This window comes from Temnothorax americanus, unplaced genomic scaffold (genome assembly GCF_048541705.1).
Source record: "Temnothorax americanus isolate GAGA-0224 unplaced genomic scaffold, ASM4854170v1 Scaffold25, whole genome shotgun sequence".
NCBI classification, from domain to species: Eukaryota; Metazoa; Arthropoda; class Insecta; order Hymenoptera; family Formicidae; genus Temnothorax; species Temnothorax americanus.
Window position 1 is genome coordinate 2,974,830 of NW_027509391.1, and position 14,393 is coordinate 2,989,222.

Consider the following 14,393-nt stretch of genomic DNA (forward strand, 5'->3'; position numbering starts at 1 on the left):
GCGTAGATTGGCGGCTCTATACGCGGCTCGCACGCGCGCGCGTGTACACACACGCACGCGTGTACACACCAACCTGAATCGCGTCGCTCTATCCGCGTCGATTCTACAAATTTTCACGATCAAAGTTCCGTCGATATGTTCTGCCGGCGACGTTTGAAATTTTCATTTTACATTTTCGGCGCGCGAGAGATCGAGTGAGAGAGAGAGAGAGAGAGAGAGAGAGAGGCGGAGGAATTTCCCTGCAAAATCTACAACCGAGAGGATGAAGCGAAATGGGAAATCCGAGGCAGCGCTAGCTCTCGCGAGGATGATTCTTAAGCGTCTCGTCTGTTCGTTCGTAATTATTTAAACGCGTCTCGCCGCGCGACACGGCGATAACCGTGTGTTTCCCCATTTGATGCGAGTTTGATTATACCGCGCCGATCCTCTGCAACGGTGCTCGCGGCATCAATGATGGGACCAAACTAGTTGCTAATCGCGTAATCCGCCGTAATAACACGCTCCCCCCACCACGCAACAAGTTTCGTAGAGCCTCTCGTCGCTTCCCTGGTGCATGGTGTTGCGTCGATGTTAGTCGCGGTCCTGACGAAAGCGCTTGCCTATCCCGTCCGCCGTTTCTCCTCTCGTGGGATAAATGTAATATATCCGCGAGCGGATACGCGCGGGAGAAGGGGATGGTATCTCTCGCGAGAGTTAACGTAATATTTAATACTCAGAGCGCGGAGAAGAAGAAAATCCCCCGCCGCCGCGGTTCCGTAACTGTTTTCTCGTTCACCTCGATTCACCTTCTCGCCCCGGGTCCGGCCTTCCATAGGAATCCGCGATGTCGATGAACTCCGCGTGGGCGTTTCTGCGCGCGTACGGAGCTCATATCGCGCGAAATATTCCGTCCGCGGATCTATGTTTAAAATTAGCATTAATACGTAAGGAAAATAGAGACACGCGACGCGCGCGCGTCTAGTAGCGAATGAGCACCGTGGCTCGCGTGCTCCGTCTGTTTGCACAAAGATTCCAATTCCCTCATCACCCGGCTGTCGGGCACGACAACGCGAAAGCGTATAGCGCAAAACACCGTTAAACGCGTTTGACTCTCTGTTACACGTATTATTTTAGATAATGAGTTTTATCTTTATCTCGACCGTCGAACAGTTCGATCCCTGGTATAAGCTCTTTATATAAATTTTCATCCGATTAACTACATTTTCCTGCCTTCTTTAATTCCTCCTCGAACGGCATTAACGATATTTCTCACAGAGAAGTTATACCACGCGTTTTCTGCCTAATAGAGTCAATGAAGAATGAACTGGATTCTTTTGGCACGTAAACTTTGGATTTTACTCTCGCCCATGGTCGGTTTTAAACTTCATATATCCCTGCAAAACCGGAAGCGCGATTGGAAATTCGGTCTATGTGTCTCGACAGTTTCGCCCTAATATCGGCTCGTCAATATTTATCGTGTACGTCACCGGTCGGTCGCTCTTCATTATTAACTGCCATTCACATCGGGCTGTCGCGCTATATGGATTTCGTGACCGCTATCTCGCATCTCGCGACGTGTGTGACGTTCGCGAAGCGAACCCTGTTAATCTTCAAGCATCGCCTTTAATTCGCGCGCGCAGTGTGCCGTATACTTTGTATGCAGATTACTTAACATCATCGCCGGGGTACGGCACAGAGGGTAAACGCCTGCTTACCGTTTAATTGCGTGTCTGAGCGTAACGCAAGCGTGCCCCCTTCAGTTCTCCTCCCTCCCGAGGAAGAGGGATAATTAAGAAAGGAGGAGCGAGATGCGCGAGGAGGTCGGCGAGAAAAATGCGATTTAAAATCTAATTATGGGCGGAATTGATAGCCCAGATGAACTTTCTGTACGCTACCTGAAGATCCGGTACGCGTACATACGCATATACGCGAAGGACCCGTCCATCCCACTATTACATATATATATATACGCTGTATATACGCTTCGTTAATAATATAAAATTTAATTTAATTGAGAATTACACATAATTTATTGATCTATATTAAAAAATAAGCGGATCTATATTAAATCTATAAAATTAATCATTTATTAATCTACAGTGATGTTAATAAGTACGACTGAATTATATCGGGGGGGGGGGGAGGAACAAATCTTACCTGTTAGTCGGGGTGGGGTTGGCGTAGGCCACGCAGGGGATCACGACGGTGTCTTTCAGACGAGCCGACATGTACACCAGCTTCTCATTTATTATAGGCGGCATGGAGCCTCGAATATCTGGAAATAGAAACAAGCGCCGGGCGCGTATAGATTCAATTATAGCGTATAAAATCGAAGATTAAATCGCGGGACGCTATATATTGGGTATCCGCCGCTGCTCGTACGGGGAGGGGGGGATCGATTCCGGCCAAGTTTGCCGTGTGATACGCGGAAAATATATTCATAAATCGTTACTGTCCGCGGGGAGGGAAGGAAGCGCGGGACCTCGGGACGGCGAGAAATGGGTGGGACACACGGAGGAAGCGAAAGAGGGAAGGAAAAAAATGCAGGACTCCGCGCGCACGCATCCAGCGTGACGTTTAATGGGAAGTTATGGTCGCAGATAACGCCACGTCTTACGACACGACGCGCACTATGAAGCGGAATCACGTTAGATAACGACGATATATCTCCGTGCTTTGGCGAGAATTTGAAATTACCGTAACGCGCTATCAAAAACGTCGGGAAAAGTTAACGTTTCGTTCGAATGCCAACGTCCAGCGAATTCCTACGGCGAGACTTGCCCGCGTCGCGCATTAATGAAATTTCGTGACAATTCTTCTTTTTTTTTTTCGAAAAACCACATCAGTCTGCGCTAAGATATATTAAAACGGTAAAAAAAAATTCGTATGCAACATATGTACGCGAATATGCGATTGCCATTATATTCGAAATGAAATCACAAAAGTAACATGAGTAATTTATAATAAAAAGTAAATAAAAATTAAATCGCGTTCGTTAATTAAGTTTTTGCATACGATTACAAAATTTCACGCTGCCAAAACTGTATATGCTGCCGCAATGAATCGCCCGCGTTCCTAATTCGCGCCCGACATACTTTCGACTGCAGTAATTTCGCCTCGCTCGAAATTTCGAATTTTCTTACACGGGGTGAAAATTCATAATTAATTAAACGGATCCGTATATCGGTGCGATTACGCGCGTTCGCGGCGAAAATGAAGACACGCCGTCGGTTAATGACACATCAAATGCGTCAACGCAACGGGCCGCGTTACAGTTATTCCATCTGTCCAATTATACGAATGTAGGTATTTTTATTTCGCGTGGCTATGTTAAAATCGAGCCACTCAAATCTACCCCCGGCGCATATCTGCGGTAGAAATGCAGCGTGGTTTATTGATTCGTCCATAGATACTCAAGTGCCCTTCTCTCTTCGGCACGTGTGTTATTTCGTGATCAAATGATGTGTGGACAATGTCGCACATACGTGCTGTTACATTTAACGCGGAATTAATGCGCTGGATTACGCAATGGCGAATACTCGCCGGGAGCGTTCATACATACCTACCTCTTGTACGTCGCGACAAAAACATCTATCGTTTGCGTGGGATACGTTTGCGCGATAAACGCGTGCGCCGGCCCCGCGCTTCATTTCACAATACGATTAAAATTAATAGCAAACGTCAATGCGAATAATAACAATTCGTGTCAGTGCTAATTAATTAATAATATTATACTTATCATTTCAGTGTAATTCCGAAAAAATGACGGTTTTTTAATTTGCAAAATAAAATTTACCGATCTAAACGATTAAGGTAGTCGTCTCGTCAGGACATGTATTAGATAAAGTTTTCGATTTTGGATTTTATTTCAAATTATATGATCAGCTTTGCAGTCAATTTTTTCTATGGCTCCTTACCGACTATTTACTCTAGAAAATCGATCTCGAAAATCACAAATTTTGCATTACTTCATACTTTCATACAGACGGCACGAAAAAGAAGGCTCTATCACGGTTTCAATTACATATTTTCGCATTTTTCGATTAGATGAAGTGAGAAAAAACATTGTTTTTGTACATTAGATTTCGAAGAATCCGATGCAACCATAAAATATATAGTTTACCGGAGATTTCGCTGCTAATTTTTTAGTTTATTTTAGTGAAAATGCGGTAATCGAGCAGACATTTTTTGGTCGAGGTGAAGTTGGAAAGACTTGGCAACGCCGCTGGCTAATCACTGTAGTTGCAGGTTATGGGGCACGTCTTTCTTAGCCGAATTGGATAGTGTGATTGACACCCCTGTCATGCGTTTTGAAACCCTTTCTCAGTAATTGTCAAAATTCAATCGAAAAGGAGATGTAACCTTACTTGTAACCTTTCTCGACGACTCGCATGATCAGCTGATCAAAACGGAGTCAAATGAGAAAAATCACACAATTTGGAAAAAGTAACATACTTTGTCACGTATAAAATTTTACACCATAATTCATAAAATTATTTTTTCCTTAGCAAAAATTGCCTGAAATATATTTCTGAACGTGAAAACCTACAAACAGTCACATGACTAGCACGTAGCGAGACGCCTACCTTAAGATGCAGATCTCTAGAAAAAAAATGAAAGCTCGAGCATTCATAATTGAACAGAAATACAAATTCTACTCGGACATCAAAAAATTGTGAGATTCGACGACATCTCTTCGTAAGAGTACACGTTTATGAAAAATTCAAGCAACGAAATCTGTAATTAATCGAAGGAACCGACCTAGGAACAGACGTAACGTCCGCTCCGCGACAGTGCTCATATATGGCTGAACAATATATACCGGAATCGTTTCACAATTCGTGCGTTATTACGTCTCTTGAAATTGCGCGATTTTCGGCGGAACTCCTGCCGGGATTTACACGCTCGCGTATAATGCGCCGAAAAGTTTCCTCATTACTCCGGGAAAACTACTGTACATCGAGATTTTGGTTAATTTAGAGGGGAATGTACCGACGGTCCGAAGGCGCGCGCGTCGAAATATGCAAACGATCAAATTTCTCCCGAACTTCATTATTAAGTTATTAACTACCTAAGTGCGCTTAGCATAAATTTCTATCTTACGGCGGAGGATATCCGGCGAGGGCGCGACGTCGGGGCCCGGGGCCGGCGCCGGCGCCGGCGCGCATACCGGCTTTATTACGAGTGCACGAGCGCGAACGCGTTACGTTTCTGGAAAATTGAAACCCGTGAATTTTTTAACGTCCGCCGAGATATTCTTGCCCGGGCACGTCGGATCGGTTTTTCTTGCCTGATTATGCGGCGGCACACAAACGTCTATCCCTTCCTCCGCCCGCGCACCTCACCGCCCCCGGTCTTTACCTCATCTCAAGGATAACATCGAATTATGAAACGCCGTTCGATTGTCATTACGATGATACGTTGCAATTTAAATTGTGTCATTATTATTATTGTGCGATATCATATTATTTCATGAATAATTATATTGATGTGACGGTAATTGTTATTACAATTGATATTATTTTGTTTGCGCCGCAAAACTCGGAAATGTCGCAGAGACCTGGAGAAATTAATCGTTGATGTAATATTTTTTTAGGTCAATTCTGCTTTGTTTCCCTCCCACGCGCGACTCGCTTTCGAACAAATATTTATCCCGCCTGTGTATTGCTGCTAGGCTTTCACAGCGAATATCGTTTATTCGGGCAAGCCGTCGCGAATGATACATGAGGTAATTAACCCGTGAGCAAATTACGGCGATAATTAATTGATGTTTGTCAGAAATATTTGTGTGATTAGAAATATACCAAAGCGGCGGCGGTGCTAATTATATGGATTTCAAACATGTCGTATCCGGTTAAATCGTGTCATATTGCCCGAGTTAATTTCCGATCGGCGAACTCTTTCAACCAAAACATAGTTTATTTAATCGCGGTATGACGATGCTTGACGAAATTTGCAATAATCGTATTAATTAATTAATCGACGTTGTTATTCCGAGCGCGTCCTCATCGAGGCGATTTCACGAATACAGCATGGAAGAATTTTGCTGCGAAGAAGAGCAGAAAGTAAGCGGACGCATAAAATCACGGCGGCTTTATGTTCGAACCTGGCGAGAAACTTTAAATAAGTCGCACGTCCCTCGAAAAATTTGCGATATCACGAGAGGTTCTCCTAGTTTTAAAGTTTCCGAACACACACTCACACACACACACACACACACACACACACACACACACACACACACACACACATACTTGCACTATGTCTCTCTATCTCTACCTGTCTCCCTTTTCCTTCTCCACTTGTAGTTTCGAAAATCTAGAATCGCCTAGGAAGACGGCAAGTAGACTTCACAATGAGGATAGGATACCCCGGTATAAAAGAGCACGATCAATATTCCATCATAAACATTATTTCAATTTTTCCGCGTGGTACACGAGACATATCAAATTCAATCGCGTACATTAAATAAAAACAATAGATAGATAATGCATTTGTAATAATCCCAAAAAGAACGCCAACGGTTACCAGATCGGTTACAAGGCGATGGTATCGCGAAGGTAATGGAAAGGTAAGGTATAAAGCGCACAATAGTTTGCCTTTCCCCTTGCGTTCGTGCGGATGCGATTAAAGTTCCTCTTAATTTCGAACGCGATGTGACATCCTACGAAGAAGAGAAACGTCATTAGCGGGGCCGCTCGGAGAGGGGGGAAGGGGTAACTACCTTCGCGTCTTATCTCGCCCTCTCTCGCCCTCATTTATTCAGTTTCTCCCGTAATTTACGCAACGCCATACTGTCATCGTTTCTTTAACAGTTATCTAATTAAACATCGACCGCGCCGCTGTCGAAGAAGTCGCTCGGATGGGGCTCCCCATGCCGTTAAACGCACTGTTTTTATCTTCTTTTATCCCCGGCGACCATCCAGCTATCGCGAGATAAGATCCGAGTTAATGTGCTCGACACGATATAATAAGGGGAACAAATTGCGAGAGCGTAAAAAAACGAGAACGACGCTTCCTGGGAATTAATTATCTATACTCTATTTGATGATGCCTCTTGATTCTTGACGATCCCTTTTGATCGGACATTAATTAAACTGGCGACTCACGTCGGCTATATACACACGTGACAGAAATAAATATTCGTGTATAATCGTGCGTTTGGTCGCCGAGCATCAAAACTTTACTTTTATTAAAAATTTCAATAACGCAGATGTATCGAGTTCTCGATTTGTGGGACAAATTTTCTTTTTTCACCGCTCTCCTCTGGTTGCTTTCATTCCAAATGAAAAAAATGGGAAATATAATTGCCGCGGTATCGATCGAATCGGGTGCAGGTAAAGTAAACATTTAATTAAACTCCGCCATACGTCCCGCTATATACGTTCAGCTCGAGGCGGAACGGGAATTTACCGTTCGACAAGCGCAACGGATATCCAAGGCTCCGGCTCTGTTTACGTTTTTGAAAAATTTAATAATTGTCGAAATAAATTCGCATCTTTGTAAAATAATGGATACGACAGAGAATAGGGATCGTTCCCATTTCCCGCACCGTCCAATTAATCCTGAATCGAGATAGTTAGATAATAAGGATAATAAGATTGTATCTGTGGTAGTATCCGGGCTTTTTAGCGTATTGTGCTTTAATAACAATTTCATCGACTAATTCATAACCAATTTTTCCTCGAGGAAGGTATCGAACTACCTATTGTTCTCGAGTAATTAGCGATAGAAAATAGAGAGTTTCTCCCGAAATAAGCTTTGCAGGAGAGACTAATTGAAAATAATAACCGAAGGGGTAACAAAACACTGTATCTTCTATATAATTAAAATTTATTAATTTTTCCGGCAAATATCGCTTTAATTTAAAATTTTAATTTTAAATTTGACGCTCGCAAATCAAATTGACTGATTTTTAATTAACATATATAATTCTGATTATTTGATAAATTGCGGTTTAGATATGTATAAACAGCAATTTGATGTAATTTAATGATAAACGACACTCTGATAACTCTGATATATTTTCAACTACGGAAAAACTGGCTAAATTGGTCAAGAAATCCGCCTTTATACAGAGCAACGTGATACAAGCGGGCGCCGCCCCCTTCTGCCCCGGGTGTACAAAGAGAAAAATCTATGACGTACTCACCAGTCAGTTGCAGCCGCCCTACATTGCTGCTGACGACGGTGTCCTGAGTTAGCCGGTGATGCGTCCTGCACCGATACGTCATCTGCGCGTCGCTTCGCGTAATATTGATTATCATCAACTCGCCGGTCGGCAGCATATGATATTTGCCATCTATAACAACACGCGTCGGGGAGGAGAAAGAGGAAGAGGAGGAGGAGGAGGAGGAGGAAGAGGAGGAGGAGATTTGAATTACGTTTCTATCATCATGGAAATCTAAATTGATCGGAAGGAAATTACGTGTTTATATACGTGCGCGCACGTAGATGACGTCATGCAATATAATTCCTGTTTTCCAGCGATATAATTAATTTGCGACAATACCCATTATGCGTATATGATAAAAGGCAACTGTAATTTTAGAATAATTCGATTCCTCCTATTTCATACGCTAAATAGAATAATTCCATATCTGTTATTTTAGAGAAATTACCCACGCGCTAGATTCGCATTGAAAAGCCCGCTACCCGTATGTCCGTTTTCTTATTTCTTTTAATTATACTCACCGCCCATTGTGGAGGGATAAATATTGAAGACCGGTTCTTGAAGCCAAGACGTGACCGTGACGTGGTCGCGAACAAAACTGGGCACGATGCAGCGCATGAGCACGTTGTTGCCGGGGAAGCCGCTGGGATTTTGCACTTCCGGATCGTAACGTTGGTTTACCACTGCAACACGTAACGATAAGTTCCACTCTCTCCCCGGTCCACATATACCACGGTTCCGGGGACTATAAGAACCATAACGCAAATGCTAATGGCGCTGCCGCGGCCGCACGAGGGGTGTTACAATTCGCTTTTGATACACGTTTGCCGATAAGAACCGAAACGGCACAACGCGGAACAGTTTGCCACGTTTTGAACATCGTTCGACGCCGCTTCTAATTAGAGAGCTCTCATAAATGTATGCGCGGACATGCGTAATTTTATTCCCCTTGTCCTCTGTACACTTAATGATCTGTTTAACGCATGTTTGCGGGTAAACACGCGTTACATTTATTGCGCGTATCCGCATGTTGAATTTACACTATCAATTAATAAAATGAGTAACAAATAGCCTTCGTTAATTCGTTAGAAATTTAATAATTGTGCAAAATAATGGAACACAAGGGGATGAACAATGGCGGAATATTCGACGCCGCGGAGAAAACGCCGCGGGAACGATCATCACGTGTATGTTAAATTATGCAGATTTACTAGTGCGCTTTTATTCATTTTCATTTCTCTGCTAGGTAAATAAAAAGATAAAAAAGAGCGAACACGCTTTCTTTGTCCCACTATATTTTTACGATTAAATCTTTTACATCGCGCGAATAATTTAACATATAATCCGTGTTAGAGAAACTTCGTGGTTTACGAAAAAGTTATTTGTGTGTCCGCGTCAATGATGAGCTGAAAAAAGCTCGCGAGAGAGCGTAATTCACGGGGAAACATGACGTAACGCGAGTTTCTTTGAGTAAATCACATCATCCCCCGCGTTTAAACCGCCTTCATTTTTGCCCTGCCGACTTTTGCGCGCTAACGAGAGCGCTCGTATATGGGCTTGATAGAAACGAGGCAGCACTGCAATATGGCCAGAGTAGAAAATCCCAAAAGGCGGTGGTCTTATCCAAAATCTCATGTCGCGATCCGCCCCTCACCCGGCAGCTCACGTAAGTTGATGGGCTCGGCTGAAAGGTTGGTAAGGGCATGTCTAAGAGGGAGATGAAATAAGGTTGTAAAGAACGTGGAAGGCAGTCAGGCAGCCAGGCAGGAGTCTGAAAGAGAGAAAAAGAGAAAGAAAGAGAGAGAGAAAGAAAAGTGGAGAGAAAGAAGGAGAAATAACGAAAGAAGGAGAAAGAGGATAGAAAAGCGGACGATGGTGGTGGCGGCAGCCAGGGAATCGCTGTGGTGTGGTGGTGCGTTGGGGTTCTCTCTCTGGGTTTCGAGAGTCAGCAGAGCGAGGCACTCAGACTTCAGAATGGGGTAAAAACTCAGTGAGTTTGCCCGTACTCCATCTTCTCGTTCTCGCTCTATCCCCTCACTCGACTTCTGCGCACGCTACCATTTTCTCTCTCTCCCTCTCTCTCTCTTTTCGTCCCTTTCTGGTTTCCTTTCCCTCGGCAGCCATCCCTTTCTAGCTTTACCCGCGTATCGCTCGTTCGGCTCTCTCGGTTACGCGGCAACCAAGCCAAACATAAACTCGGCAGACGTCTCGTGGCAGGTAATATTTACAAAGCATGAAACGAGCAGAGAGAAGAGATAGTAGAAGGGAACAGGGGGAAAGGGACGTAAAGAGGAGATAGAGGACGAAGAAAATCAAAGAGTGAAAGACAGAGAGGAAGATGCCGCGCGCAAGAGCAGCGACGTCGACCAGAGCTTTCCATCAGAGCACGCACACATCCGTCCTCTCTCTGCGAATCATCCACTAGAAACGAAAACCGCGCTTTTTTCGACAAGTTGGATTTTATGCAAAAGTATCGGAGGACCCCTCTCGTGAGGGGACGTGATTATACCCGACGACAAATCTGACGAGTAGCGATGTTTTAAACTCGAGAGTGCGGATAATAATGTCAGATACGTATATGTTTCCGTATATGTGTGCATGCACGCACGCTCTTAAAGAATAAAAAATATAATTAAGTCAGAATAAACGAAACAAGAAATTGTACATCGTATATATAAATCACGAACTGTTCCTAAAATAAATATTATAACAGTTTTCTTTCGATTATATAATTCTACAATAAATACCTTTAGATTCTACTTATAAAAAGTAACGAGTTAAAGAATATATAATTTAACACCGAGTAATAATTTTATATAAAATTTAAAGAAACCCCACGCCGACGTACTTTTCGAGTTATCTTTAAACTTATAAGCCGCTAAGCTGAGAGACACGAGCCGGGGGTTGAAAACGTGAATGTCCGTCTCGTAAAAGTGAGCGACGCGGTTCCTAGTTCCTACATGTAGTTTTTATAAAAGAGCCTAGTATATATATATACGGTCGTTAAACTTACTCATTTTCTCGGTATAAGGAGGCACATCGTACACACGCCCGTATATACGCGAGGTAATACCGTGTAACGCGCCCGGCTCTATATGCCTGAATACGAAATTCAGTTCGCCTACGAAATAACGCGCCGGACGTGATGGAAAACGGACAAACAGCGAGCGGCGAACGCCCAGTGTCCGCAAAACGGTAAGTATTTGTTATCCGGTTTCGTTATCCTCGCCAGTGCAGACTAGATCGGATCTCTTTCTATAACTTGTCAGCTTATTGTGCATATACCAAGTCATGTCATAGAGAGTAGCGCATATTCCTCAACAAGCTCGAGCTTGAACTTCCTCGCAAATGATGCCCTGGCGGTTTATTTTCTGCCATCTCTTGTCATCTCCTATATCGTTCGTCTTACATCGTTTCGGGACATCGTTCAGGATCGATGATGAAATATGTCAAGTAACCCAGAGACTAATGGCTTGTTTGTCTCGTAACTCTGCGGGAAAATACTGAATGATGGAAGCTGCTCCCACACGGGAAAGTGTTTTGGTCGGATCCCACGTACCGGAACACAATGAACGTAATGTATCGTCATTAGAATCTTTCAGTCCACCAGAAAAAATAATCGAGCAGATAAATAACTACGAGGTTCTCGCGCAAAAGTGGAAAGAAGACTCATAAAACTGCTTTTTTAAAAACTAATTCCTTTGGAGAAAACTTCCTTTACGGTGGCGGAAAGTTTTCTTTCTTACAGAGACAAAGTAACCCCACATGACAGGGGTATCCTCCCCTTTCTCTCTCCATTTTTTTGACAAAGCGTCGCGATTACATACGGCAGCTGCCGAGGTGGTATAGAAAAACGAAAAAGGCGACATTTCCGGCGGCAACCAGCAACGTGCTCGAGCGATCGCGCACGCAATCATATCCATTTTGTTTTCAAGAATAGAGAGCGCGCGCAGCCGAAAGACTTTTCTCGGAGGACGGAAGGAAGCGCTAGCTGAAGCCGGGCGCGGAAGCGAAGCGGCGCGCGGGCGGGAAGGAAGGAAGGCGAGGGAAAAGGCAGGATGAAACCGTGAAGGAGATGAGCAAAAAGAAAATGGCTGAGGCGGATACTAGGAGCTGACGCGGCAGAGGCACCAGGCATGAATCTGAAAAGGTATGGGCTGCGTTCACGCGACGATGATTTACGGGCGTATTAGGTCGATAAGATATCTTCCGGTTCGTTGACCCAGCGGAAGCTCCTATTTTTAAGGCGCCTCGCGGCCTCCTTTTACTCCATTTACCCGTCCCTGCCTTCTATCTCTTTTCTCGCCGTCTTCTACTTCGATACTCTTGTAGACGCGAGTTTTGGAAGGTATCGCGTCGTCGAGCAAAAAGAATCCGTAGACGGATTCTCCCTTCCTATAACGCGATTTCAGTGACTAAGTACCATGGCTGCCCAACACGAGATTTCTAATATTTTATCTGGCTAATGCCCGCAAAACCGATATTTTCCTCGCGAAGCGAATAAACTATGGAAGATTCTTTCGTGCATGAATATTTTCTCATGTAGAGTAAAAAATAGAGTAAGAGAATATTAAAAATTAATACAACATTAAAAATTCCAATCACTTATTCGTTTCAATCAAAACATATTCTTCCGGGAAGTCGAGATCTTTTTATTTAAATTGTCAAACGCAGCAATTTACTTAGCTCATTAACTCGAAACCTCAAGTTATAAGAAAAATACATATTTTTAAATAAATACAAACTGGAAATCAATAGTTAGCTAAGTTATTCGATTATCACTCTAGATTGTAACGCGAAAACTCTCTCTTATTTAATTCATCGATGTCTGATGTGATAAATTGTAACAATTCTAAACATACGGTATCCGAGTAATTCAGAGTGACGTCTTCCAAGGTTTTCTCCTTTCTTTCAATATAGTACTAAAAGCTGCGATTTCGGTATCTGGTAATTCTAATTATCCTGTAGATCCCGCCTCGACGGAGAGACAGCCCCGTTACTTATAGCTTGTCGATTACAGTTCAATACAATATAATATATGTATATAAACGTACGCGAGAAGGAAATTTCATCTCGTCGGCCGGGGGACCAGAGGACCAGAGGAGACGATCGAATCCGTGGGCCGTGAGAACGCGAGTCTGTTCGCAGATAGACACGCGCACGCGTCATCTTCACGACCCACGGTAGGATACGAGGACGAGGACACGATATTGGGGAGACCAACGCGAGAATAATGCGGAGAAGCGGACCGCAGATAACGAGCTTGGCAAGTTTCGCTCGGTTGACATACCTGCTCTGACGGTGACGTCTCTGCTAACGACCGCGCCGACACTGTTGACGGCGGAGCACTTGTAAATGGCCCAGTGGACGTCTTGCCGGAAGGCCTCGGCCTCGAACGCGGGGAAGTGTATCGTCCCGTTGCCGAGGACGTGCCTGATACCGAGGATGTTCGTTATACTGCCGCCGTCCGCCGCGAGCCAGTCGACGGTCGGCAGCGGGTTACCCCGCACCGTGCAGTCCACCCGGCCGCCGTTCACGTTGGTGAACTCCACCCTGGACGGCGGCTCCGTCACGAAGCTGGGTCCTTGCGTCTCGTAGGAGGCGTCGCTGGTACCTGCTTCTCAGAAAGAGGGGGGAACAGGACGAAAGACGTCAGATATGTATTAACGCTAGAACGCAAAGCGGCTTAACTATATTCAATTAAGATTACGGCCCCCTATTCCCCCCCCCGCCCCCGGCAGCTCACTGTACATATTTCGCGGATATCTGCGGATCTGCCTTCCGCCTTTCCTTTTTCATTATTCATTTCGCATCGCCGCGGCGCCATACAACTTTAAATACGCTTAAAATTTCCATTACCGGCGCGGCGCTCTCTCGCGAATTCCTGGAAAAATTGTCCGAAACTCAAAACTGAAAATTGTCCGCGCGAATTTCCGCGCGGACAAAACGATTTCGATCCGGCATCTAGCGCGCGCGTTCGCACACGGTCGCGCTTTATTTCGCGATTCTAATGCGCCATAAATTCTAGAGTATTACGAATAACAATCAGAAACGCATTAATCACGCGGCAGCGTCAACGAATGGACACACCGGTGGTGAATTTTTCTTTCGCCACCGGCCGAATGCGAAGTAACTTTCTAAACGGGGGAGGGAAGGAGGGAGAGTGAGAGAGTTAACACCGCGAGAGAGAGAGAGAGAGAGAGAGAGAGAGAGAGAGAGAGAGAGAGAGAGAGAGAGAGAG

General features: G+C 44.4%; 1 protein-coding gene across 4 annotated transcripts in view; it reads right to left on the minus strand.

Moving 5' to 3' along the window:
* LOC143898986 (cell adhesion molecule Dscam2) overlaps window positions 1-14,393 on the minus strand; it is a 79,012-nt gene that overhangs the window by 42,026 nt on the left and 22,593 nt on the right. For all 4 annotated transcript variants that reach the window (XM_077408860.1, XM_077408859.1, XM_077408861.1 and 1 more), the window contains exons 3-6: window positions 13,443-13,769; window positions 8,674-8,835; window positions 8,132-8,281; window positions 2,137-2,254 (exon numbers count right to left, since the gene is read on the minus strand). In XM_077408860.1, coding sequence (XP_077264986.1) covers window positions 2,137-2,254; window positions 8,132-8,281; window positions 8,674-8,835; window positions 13,443-13,769 — 757 coding nt within the window. The remainder of the gene's footprint in view (window positions 1-2,136; window positions 2,255-8,131; window positions 8,282-8,673; window positions 8,836-13,442; window positions 13,770-14,393) is intronic.